This window comes from Leuresthes tenuis, unplaced genomic scaffold, assembly GCF_036924035.1.
Source record: "Leuresthes tenuis unplaced genomic scaffold, fLeuTen1.0.hap1 SCAF_17, whole genome shotgun sequence".
NCBI classification, from domain to species: domain Eukaryota; kingdom Metazoa; phylum Chordata; class Actinopteri; order Atheriniformes; family Atherinopsidae; genus Leuresthes; species Leuresthes tenuis.
In genome coordinates this window covers 33,327,216-33,341,694 of record NW_027325371.1, presented here as the reverse complement: position 1 = coordinate 33,341,694, position 14,479 = coordinate 33,327,216, and the positions used below count along the sequence as shown (strand labels likewise).

At 39.1% G+C, this 14,479-nt stretch overlaps 1 protein-coding gene across 1 annotated transcript; it reads left to right on the top strand.

Annotated features, from left to right (window-relative positions):
• The first annotated feature begins 217 nt into the window (after nucleotides 1–217).
• On the top strand, nucleotides 218–14,324 carry snrnp70 (small nuclear ribonucleoprotein 70 (U1)). Its single transcript, XM_072369525.1, has 11 exons — nucleotides 218–423; nucleotides 699–859; nucleotides 950–1,012; nucleotides 1,905–1,959; nucleotides 2,044–2,108; nucleotides 2,219–2,281; nucleotides 2,664–2,745; nucleotides 11,069–11,170; nucleotides 12,795–12,894; nucleotides 12,977–13,207; nucleotides 13,254–14,324. The coding sequence occupies exons 2-11, from the start codon at nucleotides 713–715 to the stop codon at nucleotides 13,759–13,761; spliced, it is 1,416 nt and encodes a 471-aa protein (XP_072225626.1). The 5' UTR covers nucleotides 218–423; nucleotides 699–712; the 3' UTR covers nucleotides 13,762–14,324.
• The last annotated feature ends 155 nt before the right edge of the window (nucleotides 14,325–14,479 follow it).

Here is a 14,479-nt window from a genome sequence, read left to right as displayed (position 1 = left end):
TTGATCGAAATTGTCATTTAAATCTGCTTCCTGTAGTTTTGTTCAGAACAAACTATCTCATATATCATGTTTCCCTATTGCAGAAGCATAAAAAGCTGCGACGAACGATTTTCCCCATCGTGCGTACTAAATGGCACTACGGGTTGACCCTGGCGTTGATCCGTCCTTCAGTTTGGTTTACGTCAGGCACCCTTGTTTTACGGCATCCCGCCATTTTATATTTTTGAGAAGCCTACAATTAGCAGCTAACCGTACCATAGCCAGTTCGTCGTCCCGTGCCACATGTTGAGAGCGCTCTAAACGATTCAGAATTAATCGTTGTTCACTTTTGCAGCATTTAGTTGGTCCAGGAGACCTGCTAAGTTTGCACGCTTGTTCCTCAGGTTCATGATTTGAAATTTGCCAGACACAGGAGGAGATAAGGTAAGACTCTTAATCGAGGGTCTTGTTAGCATTGTTACCTGAATAGCAAACGTGAAAGGCTCCATTAAATTTAAACGCTGTGCGCCAGCTAGACTAAATGAAAACTGAAATAACACCAATCTTGGTAAATGTTGTGTTCAATAAAACACTTGGGAGGGTGGTATAAAGAAGGAATTGATGCTAACTGTCCAGCGAACTTCCGTTTTCGGTGTGAGTCCGCTGTTAAGTGAGATTTTTAAGCTCGTCATACATATGTAATCAAATTATACTTGCAGTTTTTAAGTGAAAGATGACGCAGTTTCTACCGCCGAACCTACTGGCCCTCTTTGCTCCACGGGATCCTATACCATTCCTACCTCAGTTAGTGAAATTGCCCCACGAGAAACATCACAATCAACCGTACTGTGGCATCGCTCCATTCATCAGGCACTTCGAGGTGAATATTTTTATGGTTTGGGTTGTTTTCACTTATTTGTCTCACTCAATTGTAATTTCCCTTCATTTAATATCGCTCCCTTTTGATTAGGATCCAAGAGATGCCCCTCCACCAACAAGAGCTGAGACCCGTGAAGAGCGTCTGGAGAGAAAGGTGCCATTTCATTAGGCCAAAAGTTTTTTCTTCTAATGCCAAAACTATTGCTCGGATAACTTTTACATCAAACTACTTTATGCAAGATAACTATATCAACCTTGTAGCAGAACTTTAAACATGACAATGCTGTTTTCACATTAATAAATAGGTGTGCACAGTAGCAGTTAATGTGACATATCAGCAGCTGCAGTATTAGATGAATACTTGAATAAATGCACTGTCAAAACTTTCTCTCACCATAGTTGTATTCTAAAGTAATTAGCAGCAGCACCCAGTTGTTGACTAAGTCCATTGATTAAAAAGTGTTGAACGGTAGCTTAATATTCTGCTTTCTGTCTGACCACATTTCAGCTGCTCCCATTTGCTGCTGTTTTAACACAATACACTTTGTTAGCCATAATTTTTAGAGATGGAAGCTACCCCATCTCAGAAAACAACATTTTTCTAGGTGGTATCTTTATACTAGACTTTAAAAGACTACTGAAATGTGGATTTTTTTATTTATTTCTATTTTCTAGTTAAGAGGCTACAAGCATTTTAGAACCATTTTGTGACAGAACCTAGACACTTATTCACCCTTGCATCACTCATTATGCTTCTGCAGCAGTTATTAAAGGGGCTTAACTGAGCTGGCAACAGCGTGAGAGTTAATGTTAGCTGTAACCGCAGTTTCTCAATCAACGTCTTAAAAAGAAAGAAATTGGGTTATATGGTTTTCTTTTTGGCTTTCTTAGTCAAAGAAAAATGCATTAAGTGTGACTCCTTCTTTAAGAGGCAGGTGTAATAGTGTCCCTTTAAACATGCTATTTATGGTGTTTTATTTAAAAAAGAGAAATTTAAATGCATTAGTCATTGAGGATGAATCAATTCCTGCTTTGTACTTTTTCAGAGGCGAGAAAAAATTGAAAGACGACAGGCAGAAGTGGAGACAGAACTCAAGCTTTGTAAGTTTGTGACATTGTAGAGGATTCCACTATATACAATATAATGGTTTAGATTAAGGTTTCTCTTTTGTTTTGGTATATTAGGGGACCCCCATAATGACCCAAATGCCCAAGGGGATGCCTTTAAGACTTTGTTCGTCGCACGAGTGGTTCGTATGTCTAAATAGAATTTTTTATTTTTTTTTACAAAACCAGCTTTATTGTTAGAGAAGGCATTTTATTATCAGCTGTTTATGTTGAATATACTTTTTTCTTTCAGAACTATGATACTACAGAGTCCAAGCTTCGCCGTGAGTTTGAAGTCTATGGCCCCATTAAACGGGTACATTTATCTATTATCTTGTCTGCATATGTGTATTGACTACACTTGAAACTTGAGGGTCACATGGGCATTCAGATTTGTGAAAGGGGTAGAAGAAAGGTCATGTGATGGGAAATAATTGGCTTTCAGTGTCCCACACCACTTTTATCAATTATCTGAGTTTAGCATCTTAAAAGGAACTTTACTATATATGCAAGGGGGAAGGAAAATAGGTGGTCAGTCAAAATTTTTTCCAATTATTTTTTTAATATATTTGGTATGTCTTTGGTAAAAGTTTGTATCGCATGACACTTGAGTATCCACGCAAAGACCAAAGATGGCATGTCTGTTGTTGTTAATATTAATCCTGCAGCCAAGCACTCTCTATACTTCTTTGTTCCAGATTTACATAGTCTACAACAAGAGGACAGGAAAGCCCAGAGGCTATGCATTCATTGAGTATGAGCATGAACGAGATATGCACTGTGAGTACCATTGGAGATAACCAAGCCTAACTCATTGTATGTATGATCACCCTTTCATGAAGATTGCTCACTGATATGCAATGGTGTTCTTTACTTAAATGCCCCTTTCTTTGTTCTGTGTGGATCCTGGGGTGGAATCTTTCGATAGCACTTTGGCAAGTGACATTTACCTCATGAGAAAATTGATGGAAATGCTGTCAAGGGTTTTACAGCAATGCTTACTGGCATGCATTATACACTTTGCATGAAATCCCAGTCTTGTGCTTGTTTGGTTGGTGTGTGTGTGTGTGTGTCTGTTTGATGCGTGTCATTGGTTGACTAATAGTATGGTTAAGAATGGGAACAGATTGATTTATATTGAGCATTGGGGGAAATTGGAACAGAGGTAGAAGTGTGTCTTTCATCTGTGAACCTGAACATGTTTGCTTGTTAAAGGGCACATTGTCTTTTAACTGTGAGGCGTTGTAGTTCTGTGGAAGAGCTGCTCTCCTGGTGGGACTGTTATGGTAAGCACAAGGTCAGACTGAACACAAAACATTGACAGGGCTTAATACCTGACATTTATTGAATCCCCCCTTTTTTTTTTCTTTTTTTTTAAGAAACAGGTCTTGAGGTTTTCAGTTTTTATTGGTGGTCTTCAACCTTGGTCATGGTGAGCTTAGCTATTAGTCACAACACTAGTGAGATGGTACTTATATTTTAAGCTGGTGTTCATGCCTCATGGAATTCTTTCTCCTTTGGCATCTGAATGTCATCTGAAGCGTAGTTTATGCTTCCTTTTTGGACCGATGTAGAGCCTGCATTGTAGCCAGCTTAAATAAAACCCTTGTTGCAAACAGTTATACATGTGTGACCTTCAGTCTGCAATAACACCCATCTTATGCAGCTATTGAGGTTATTTATTTTTTTTTCCTGTGTGTTTGTGTGCGAGTGTCTGTGCTCGAGACAATGACAACCGAAAATGGCATACTGGGTGGTAACAATTAAATGAACAGTCATTTCTGCTGAATTGAATGTAAAACATACGAGGAAAGGTATGAGAGAAGATAATAGACATAGAAGCTTCTGAACCATAAATGTGGCACTTTGTGGTGTGTTTTACAAAAAAAAAAAAAAAGCAAAAACAAACAACAAAAACCCCACATTTTGTTGGTGAAAGTTTTTTTTTTTTTTCCCTTCAGATAAAGTTTGGGAATACATTTTGAACACACACAAAAATGTGGGTATTGCCTTGTAATTTGCATTTCTAAAACTAATACCTGTACAGGTCTAAATATGTAGCTGAGTTTGCAGTGAAGAATGCTTTGAACTTAATGGGTCAATTATACTCTCGCATAGGTCACTGTTAGGGCTGGGCGATATGGCCTAAAAAAAATTTTTTAAATCAGAAGTTTTAATTTAATTTTGTTTTGCTTTTCCCTTCTGGGATTAAAGGGAAATCATAAACAAGCCAAAAATAAGAGATGGCAAGCCCTGCCTGCCATTGTAAACGGGGATGATGTAACTTTGAGTAAGCTTGATCTGGTTTCAAACAGACTCAATACACCCTCAAACTAACTTAAATTAAGTAAAACATAAAACCTTTTTTAGGTTGATTTAAAATAAAGTGCAAACATAACATTTACCTGAACTTTTTTTTGCATAGTAAAAATGTGCCTATGGTATACAAAAAGCATTTGGTCACTATTTTGATTCTCTGAATCATGTAAATATTAAATTAAACATAAAATTAAACGGCATTAAATAGTAGCCTTCCATTGTAAAGAACTGTGAAAGTGTAACTTCTCACAGTAAGCTTTCCTAACTGAAAGTGATACAAACATAGCATGAAATAAAATGTATGTGACCCTTTTTGATAAAACATTTACAAAAGTTTAACATCTTGCTATTCAGTAGTAGTTACCTTAACATACATATTTTGCACAGTAAATAAGTGCCTGTAAACTAAATTAAGCATCTACATTCACAGCATAATCAACCGTATCAAATAGTAGTCAAGGTATCCGCATGGTATTGAAGTCTTAAAACGTCTAAAATTCAATCATTTGAATTGAAGGCCATAAAATGTCAAAATTTCGTGAAATGTCTTGAATACGAAAATTTGAAAAGTCTAAAAAATGCATTGATGTTACTTTTATTTAAAACAAATGCATAAACTTCAGTCTTGCTTTAAATTAATTTAAATTTTTAATTTTTAATTTTTTTGAGGACGCTATAACATAACAAAACACCCCGGTCGGAATTTATCGAGCACAACTACTTAGTGTGTTGGCGTGCATCCTGTTAACTATGTATCTTCCTCTGGATTCCGCTCAGGAATCGAGAGCAGTCTAACGGCAGTTACATGCACTGATACGCATGAAATTGATGGGGAAACCCTAATGTGATGATGTTAGTACACAATGTAAAATCATTTTACTGTGCACCACTTCACCCAATGTTACTGTAATTACTATTTTATTGTCTCCATTAATATGTCCCTTCACAATCCACTTCTTTTACATCACTTTGTTTACATATAAGTGTTGCAATAAAAAAATGAAGGGGGGGGGCTCGTCTCCAAAGTTAACAGTAAAACAAATATTAGTTCACAATAGAGGCTTCTGGTGTTTCTAGTTAGGTTAAGCATTTTGTATTCTAATGTGAAAGAGCTGTTTTTAAATTAAAAAAATAATAATTAAAAATCCTATACTTTGAGAACTTCACTGCTCGCAGCCATTATGTTTGTTTATCAAGCTTGCGCGCACTTTGAACTACGGGAGCCAAGCTGGGGAAAATTTAGTCTATTTAAAACAAATCGACGTAAAGTACAAATTCAAATTAATTGATAAAATTGATTTATCGCCCAGCCCTAGTCACTGTACAGGCAAACTCAGCGCCATCACCATTTATACCGGCACCTTCTGGAGTGCTGGTTACCACATGAATAGAAGGCCCTCTATAAGCCAATAACAACAACACAGCAGCTATGAGCTAACAGTGCAATAGTACGCATTCATTCATTCGTCTTAAAGTATTGGTGAAATAAAGATAGATAATGCCTTATTTAGAGGTTGTATTATCAATGCCACTGTTCACTCCATTATATGGATCTCGAGTAATCCAAATATCTTCAGAAGGACGCCGACTTTCACCAAACTGTTCTCGGTGAGTAGATAAACGTATTTCATGCCAGAAATAAGGTCTAAGTTTAAAAATACCGGAGTTCCCCTTTTAAAAGAAGTTTTAAAGGAAGTAAAAAAAAAAACACATTTTAAAAAAAAAAAAAAAAAAAACAAAAAGTTTCAACAACTCGGATGAAGTTTTAAGAATAATACATGATTATAATTGGTTAAAGAGAAGCAGTCATAGACTAGACGAGTAGATGAAAGTGATATTCGTGATGAGTCACAAATAATCAGACCAATTGTATTTTTGTCTGCCACTGTCTAGTGAAACATAAAGATGCCTGCTTGAAGAAAAGCTAATTATATGGTATGATAAGGACTTGCATGTTGAATAAAAGATGTTCGGTAGAATCGTTACCTCTAACCAGCAGCTTTTGAGTGAGGGCGAAACTTTGAGATTGCTTGCTCAGTGGTCTTCTGGTTGGCGATGACGGGTACTGCTGGTTTGTTTGTCATGTTCTCAAAATATTTCAACTTAGTTCTACACAGCTTGCACATTGTTGTACATTGTATTGCTCTTGTCCAAGTAATTTTTACTCATATTCATAGAAGCCTAAGTGCTTCCAAACGCTGGCTTTTAGTGCAGGTAGTATTTTTCGCTTAGCTCCTCATTACTCTATATTCATCATAAACTACCTGGGTGCTGCACTTGCCCTCTTCCGAGTTCCGCTTTTTACCTTCCTCAAAATGAAGCTATCAATTACCATTAAGAAAAGAGTTTTGACTGTTGTAAATTGATTCAGAATAATGCATCTTGCCACATCGCTAAGAGTTCAAACTTAAGACATATCAATATGACATGTCAGCAAATGGTCCAGATCCCAATCCAATTGAAAATTTATGGTGGAAATACTGAATAAAAAAGAAAAAGTTGGAACCAGATTGCAAAAGGATGGCAATATGCAATGCTTTGCAGTTACATTTCTGAGAAGGTGCATGTTAGGCTGCAAGGCAAGGTACGCAGCTACCTCGAAGGCTCTACAACGATCTGATGTGGAAGCAAAAATCAGGACTTACACAATGGCACCTTTTATTATTGGTATGTCAGCTCTTCAAGACCATAGTTGCTGAACCACAACTGTGTAGTTAAGGAGGTTGTGAACTGAGTGGGGGGGGGGGGGGGGGGGGGGGGGGGGGGGGGGGGGGGCAAAAACAGTATATTAACTGTGTGTTGTTCTCATTGCCACTGCAGCCGCCAATCTGTGATGGCTAATGGCCAGAGCTGGCTGGCAGATGATGATGGTGGTTATGATACATCTACACCCTACTACCACAGCTCAGTATATGGTTGGTATAATGGGTTTGTATGATGGGTAAGATTTCTTTCCTCCATCTCCTACATAGGGAAAGAGGAGCTACGTTCAATGGATAAAGCGTCTTCTTAGAGGCCCAAAAGAGTTTTTGGTACAAGTGGAACCAGGGTTTTAGGCTTTGGCCATTGAACGCATCCCTGTTAACTTTAGCCTATAAGAAGTTACCCTATGATTATGCCCTTTATGTTAAAGCCAACTCGGGTTACTGAGAGCTCAGCTTTTGCAACAGGGTAGGCTTAGCTGTGTGTGTGCGAGACTGTATGTGGTAGTGGGAGAGGAGTCCTCCGACTACCTGAATGTACTAAATTAGCTTTTTTTTTTTTTTTTTAAATTCAGGTAATCATTTACTTTCTTTTTCTTCCCTGACTCTGATGGCATTGACCTTTTCCAAGCTGACACTACCAGGATCTTTTGGGTTTAAATTGTAAAAGAGAGGTTTAGGGAGTACTGAACATACTTTTCACACATAAATTGGCCACCAGAGTCGAAACTTTACCACGACTGAAAATCTTTGGAATATACTGGAGCTAACAGCCTGACTGTCCTAACATCAATCCAGGATTTTGTCAGAAATTATTGCATTGCATAAGCTTATTGACTTTCAAATTCAGGTGTTTTGCTAAATATCTGTGTCAGTTGCAGGGAATGCAGTGCAAGATGCAAACAATTGAAACCTGGGAAAAACTTACATTTCCATAATTAAATACCATCGCTGCACAATACTATTCTGGGGGTGGTTGACAAAATTTAAATGGTTGGTAGGATGTAGGATCTTGTTAGTGTAATGCTGTCCACGGGCCTGTTTAATCTAGAAGGCACAACTAAAACTGAGCTGGCTTTAATATAAGAGGCGATGATAGGAATTCCTCGGAACAAAAAAGGGGTTTTGGAAAAGGGTATAAAATTCAATTTGCACATAATGATGCAAAAGAAAATGAAGATTATATTTTCTGTAATTTGTGTTTTTTTTTTTTTTTTTTTTTTTTAAGCCAAGTTGTTGGTTTTTTTGGGGGGGGGGGGGGTATTATTCATAGATGCACAGATTCTCAATGGATGGAGCTCTGGGCTTTGACTAAGCCATTTTACCATAGTTAAACAATTTCCCTTAAACCACTTGTGTGTTGTTTTAGTAATATGCTCAGGTCATTGTCCTTCTGAAATGTGAATGTCATCTCGGTCTGAAATCCCTGGAAGACTGAACAGGTTTTCCTCAAAAAATTGTCCCTATATTTAGCGTCATCCTTTAATTCCCTCAATTTTCACCAGTTTCCAAGTCTTTAGCGAGGAAAGATGTCCCCACAGAAAGATGCTGCCGCCGCCACCGTGCTTCACTGTGGTGTTCTTGGGGTGACGAGAGGTGTTGGGTTGTGCTAAACATAGAAATGACCTCGAAGGGCGAAGTCTCATTTGCCCAGAGTGCCCTCTACCATATGTTTGGGAAGTTTCCAATGTGCATTTTGGTGAATTCTTATTGTGCCTTCTCATTTTTTTCATTACATGTTTCTTTATTCTGGCTACTATTTGGTAAAGCCAGTTCTGTGGAGTGTACAAGCTTTTAGTGTGGTCCTATGGACAGATATACCGAAACTCACAGAATCTGTGAAGCTTTACTTTATATCTCATTGTTGCCTCTCTGATTAATGGCCTCCACTGTAATTTAGCAAAAGTTATGTACATTAATTGGTACATAACTAGGGTAGACATTCACTGCCCTTACAGATGAATCCAGAGAGTAAGGTGAAGATTCTTTTAATTCAGAAATGGCTCTCATGTCTGTTATGTTACTGACTAAATGAGTATTTTTTTCAATATATTTCAGATAGTTTTAGATTAAAGACTTGTCAGTGTGAAGAAAAGACTTCAATAAAGTCATAAGTTTTTCCATGTTGGTTTGAAATAAGGGTAGCTCAGTCCCCCCCCCCCCCCCCCCACCCCCCCCCCCCCCCCCCCCCCCCCCCCCTTTTTTTTCTTTTTTTTTTTCTCTCGTCTGTTGGTCATTTTATGTTGGACTGATCAGGGTTTGGTAAGGCCCTATGGGTTTGTTGTCATCCCAAGTGAATACATGTAGGGGTAATGGTAAGGCCCCTGAGAGAGATGTTGTGTTGATACTTTGGTGCAGTGATTCTTAGACTAAGGCTCTAAGACTGGCGCTTTCATAAGGCCCTCCTGTGAGATATTATGGTAAGACAGTCAAGTGAGCAGTATAGGTGAGAGTTTGGTAAGGCCCTCAGGCTGTGTGGTATTATTTTACTTTGTAATTTTCACCCTTGGAGATCATCATTGCATCAAACCACTATAGGATTCAGTTTGATGTCTTTCCATTAAGCAAGATGGATTGGAAGACTGCTGTGTAGTGTAATGTAATGTAATTTGATGTGATGAGAACTGTGAGAAAGTGGGAGAAAGGTGGAAAATTGGCAATATATGCTAGATTTTGTATTCATGAACGTTTCCTACTATTTACCTCTAACATGTTGCTGTCTGGTTAAGCTTGGAAAACTTATTCAGTACTCTAAGCCAAACAAGTGTAATGTTAGAATGTTGCTTGTAAATGTTGACTCTTTAGTATTGCAAGCTCAAACCACCTGGCCAGTAATGCACTCAATAATTCAAATATCATCATATAATCTCAGGCATTAAAAGTGTATAGTTTTTTTTTTTTGTTTGTTTTTTTTTAAGCTCCAGTTGCTCAGTTAGTGAGAACTGTGAAATGTAGCTATTTGTCAATTTACTTAGTATGGAATAACTGCTGCAGCATTATTGGTAGGAATTATTTTTGCACAGCAATATCCCAACACTAACTCTATTAAGACCTTAATCTGAACTTTAACCTATAAAAGGCCACATTTGAAGTAAGGAATAATATAATCAAGCTATATCGAAGTCGATATATGTAGACAACCGTAGTTTCTTGCAACACTCGCAGTTATTTGCAGTTAATGCACTGGGGTCCAGAGTTGCCAGGCCCAATTAATGAAGATTTTGTTAAAAACCCACAAACAAACAAAAAAACAGTTGCTTGATTTGGGCTTGTACTCATAGATTGAATTGCTTTTTGTCACATTTGGCAACACTGGCTCTAACTAAGCTGAGTGCAGTGCAGGAAGGTTGGGGTTAAAGGAAAACCCTTTTGGGGCATGGAGGGAAACTCAAATGGGTCCATTATGTATTTTGAGAGCTATGGCTGTAATTGAGATTTTGGGTTGGTGGAAACATGAGCAACTGCTTAAGGGGACTTAATGCAGGCATGGGTCATAATGGACTATACTGTCTTTTTTGTGGTTTTAGATTGAGGTCATTAGTGGTGAGCTGTGCACTCAATAAGACAGAGTACACATTTACAGAAAATATGGAAACTTAAGATTATTGGGATTGTTTTAACATAATAATAGTAACAGCTGTTTGAGAGTTCCAGTTTGTTAGTTAAACCTGTATTCATCGAACATTTGTCACTGCTTATGCAGCAGTATTTTATTCAAAAGCCACAGCCTATGGAAATAAGAATGTAGATGTCAAACATAACCTGTTTATTTCCTTTCTAAAAAATTTCCATTTTAATGTTTACCAAAAAAATGTTTAAACCAATCTTTGTTGAGGTAGATGATAAAAGAACAAAACCCTGAGTGTAAAGTGAAATTAAGTGTAATCTATAATTACTCATCGGGTGGAAGGAAGTCTGCTCCCATAATCCTTCGGCTTTTACCCAGAGAGCAGCCATCTCTGCTTCGTCTGCTCCTGGTCAGTATAATAATGCACTGTTTTTCTTTTTTCCCCTTAGTCACAGTGATTTAGTTGTACCTTTCTCTTATATTTGTCTTCCCTCTCTTCCCTCATCTCCTACAGCTGCGTACAAGCATGCAGATGGGAAGAAGATTGACGGCAGGAGGGTGTTGGTGGATGTGGAACGAGGGCGCACAGTCAAAGGATGGCTTCCTCGCAGGCTAGGTCAGTTGCTTTATCTATATAAAGTGCATCCACGTTGAAGCGGAGTGTCATTTTTCACCTGTGTATTAAACAGTTTTTTTTTTTCCCCCATTCACTAGAAATGCACATACGAAAAGCAATCCTGAGATGGGTACTTGCTTCGGGCACTATCTGTAGATTCTTTCTAGTTTGCACATCAACTGCTGGCACTCTCCCTGTAGACAAATTCTTGCTTTATTTTCAGACTTCCTTAAGAGTGAAAGTGAAGTTATTAGCATCACGTACATAGATTTACTTGCATACTCTGGTAAATTCTGAAATTAAAGAACCAATAAGAGCTGTGAGCAGCATTATCGAACATCTGCACCATCACCCCCATCCAGGAGGCCTGCTGTCTTAAGGGCAGTATCCTGTATGTACGAGTGTGCTGTCAGTGGCTACAGAATTCCCACCAAAATTATTTTTGCCTGGTCAATTTAATGTAATTTATCTTTTTAAATATTTCTGGCTTGCAACACATTCCCTAAAGCTCTCAAGGGGGTATAATTTAGGGCTAGAATTGAAATGTTAAAATATACTTACATGCCTTTTTAAAAAAAAAAAAAAAAAAAAAAATAGGTGATCATAATTAGTACAAAAAGTAGCATCCGTGAAAGCCTGAGGCTTTGAGTAACAAAGAAGGGTAGACGATTTCCAGGTTGTTAAGGTAAGTGTGAGAAAATCCTAGAACATTAGCAGCGCATTATCTCAAACAATGTAAGCAGTCTGGAGAATTCATCCAGAGCACAAAAGGACAATGGCGCAACCCCATGTTGGACACCTGTAATCTTTTATCCCACAGATGACACGGCATCAAGAGTAGTCACTCATCAATGGCTAATTCAATTACATTGACATGGGATTGCTTTACCACAGGCATAACAAATATGCTTAAAAAAATAATAAACAAAGCTTACATAATGCTGTTGTTGTGGAGTTGATACACAGATAAGCCATAACACTAAAATCAGCGACGGGTAAAGTGAGCAGCACTTCTCATCGTGATTCAATGTTCTGCTGGGAGAACCTGCACCATGGGACTTTTCACTGGGAATTTTTGTTAAGTTCTGCAGACCAATCACCCCCCAGCCATACAGTATGGCAACACCACTCCCCTAACAAGCAGCTATCCACAGAGGGACAGCGCTGAGCCTTTCAAAAATGACTTGGGGAATAGTTTAAAAGCATGTCAAAAAGCCTGAGGTGTTTCCCCTGACCTCCAATTTCTCCAGATACAGATCTGATGGAATATGATAGCATCCATGTGAAGCCCAAAATATGAAGACTCTCCACATAGCACAAAGGGTCCTTGGCTAAGGTCCCGGTACAAGACACTCAAGGGAACCTTTTAGATGTTCTTAGACCACACCTTGGTTGGTTAGTGTTCTTTTGGCAGGATGAGGAGAGTGCACTGTATATTGGGCAGTTGGTCATAATGTTATGGCTGATAGTGTATATTGCATGCATGTTTGCAGAAAAATCTTCAGACAGTAATCAAATTTGGCCCAGACAATCATGCATGACCTGCTGTTTTACCTTCAGTAATCAGTGTTATCTGGGACTCTTCATTTGACATACATCTGTTTACATTGTGTTCTTTATCAAGGAGGTGGATTGGGTGGTACTAGGAGAGGTGGAGCTGATGTTAACATCAAGCACTCTGGAAGAGATGATGCCTCACGTTATGATGACCGTTCACTGGGGGGGTGAGTAAGTCATTTCAGAGAAGAGCCGTTTGGTGTAAGCATATCGTATGCTTATGAGTTTTACTTTGTTCTGGCTGCTCAGTGACCGTGATCGTGGAGACCGAAGGGACCGCAGTCGGGATCGTGATCGGGACAAGGAGAGAGATCGTCGAAGGTCCCGGTCTCGTGAAAGGCGTCGACACACCCGGTCCCGGGAGAGAGAAAGGGAGAGAGAAAGACCAATAGGAGTAGGAGAGGACAGCAGTGGTAGTAGCCGGCGTCGTGAACGAGAGCGGGAAAGAGGGGGGGGGAGGAGGAGGAGGAGCAGGAGGCGGCGGAGGAGGAGGAGGAGGAGGAGGAGGAGGAGGAGGCGGCGACAGCAGCAGGAGTAGGGAGAGAAGTCGAGACCGGAAGAGAAGGAGCAGGAGTCGGGATCGTAAGAGAGACAGGGAGAGAGGTAAAGGACTAGATGGGGAAGAGGGTGGCCAAGGAGATGGTGCCCCTGAAGCCGGGGAGCGGATGCTGGAAGAGCATGAAGGGGAAGTAGTTGAGGGCATGGAGGAGCGTAGAGATAGAGATAAGGACAGAAGGCGTAGCCACAGAGACAGAGACAGGCGTAGAGGTGAGCGGGACAAAGACAGGGAGCACAAGAGGGAGCGTGGAGAGAGAGACAGGGGGGACCGGAGAGAGGAGCGCCATGGCTCTGCACGAGATGACATAGGCCCTCAAGAGGACGTGGGCAATGATGATGATGATGATGATGTCGCACCCACAAACATGGAGTACAGTCAAGAGGGAATGATGGACCAGCAGTCAGTCCCCTCAGCTGACAACTATGGCTCTAGTGAGAATGGCTACAAGATGGAAGCACCAGGAGATGAGTATTGAGATGGTCCATCCCCCAGGAGAGTTTCACTCATCAGCTGTTTTATAATGTCTTTTGACTCAACCCTTCACCTTTATCCAATACCCTGATAACTTCAGGGCTACCCGAGTATAAAACTTCTACCTAGCTTTCAGTCTGTTTGACTATTCCTTTTTGTATCATTGCTTGTACAGTGGACACGTTTAAAATTTGATCTCACTTAAGTTGCAGTTTTCATGTTTTCACCAACTAATCTGTACCACAAAATGTTGGCAGAGTATCTTGGTGAACTCTGGCTTGGTTGTTATATTTTGGGATAGAGGTGGACTGTTGAGGGTGAAGGGTTCTTTTGACTTGAGAGGAACCTAAAAAAAAGAGAAAAGATTAAAAAAACAAACAAAAAAAAAACATTGCTCAATTCATTTTGAGATTAGTAGATTATGTTTTTCCTGATTTTTATACAGCAATTGGAACAAGAAACCAATTTCTGTATATATGAAATTGAAGGAATTTTAGTAATGTAACAGTTGCGGGGTTTGTTCATTCATCCTGGAATCTTTCTTTTTTAAATAAAGATGTGACTTGACAGCAGAGTTGTTCTGTTATTTTTATACTATTCTCTGCACAACCTATGGCTTGATTATTTTTTTCATTTTTTCCAATGATTACTGTTTGACATCTGTAAATGACTTTTAATTATTGTGAAAGTCTGTTACTGCCATATACAAAATACCTTAGTAT

What these genes read in the sequence shown, in the direction of transcription:
- snrnp70 (XM_072369525.1), top strand. Translation starts at nt 713, where the DNA reads ATGACGCAGTTTCTACCGCCGAACCTACTGGCCCTCTTTGCTCCACGG. An exon ending in CATTCATCAGGCACTTCGAG is followed by an intron (nt 860 to 949) that starts GTGAATATTTTT and finishes CCTTTTGATTAG; the next exon opens with GATCCAAGAGATGCCCCTCC. An exon ending in AGGAGGAGGAGCAGGAGGCG is followed by an intron (nt 13,208 to 13,253) that starts GCGGAGGAGGAG and finishes AGGCGGCGACAG; the next exon opens with CAGCAGGAGTAGGGAGAGAA.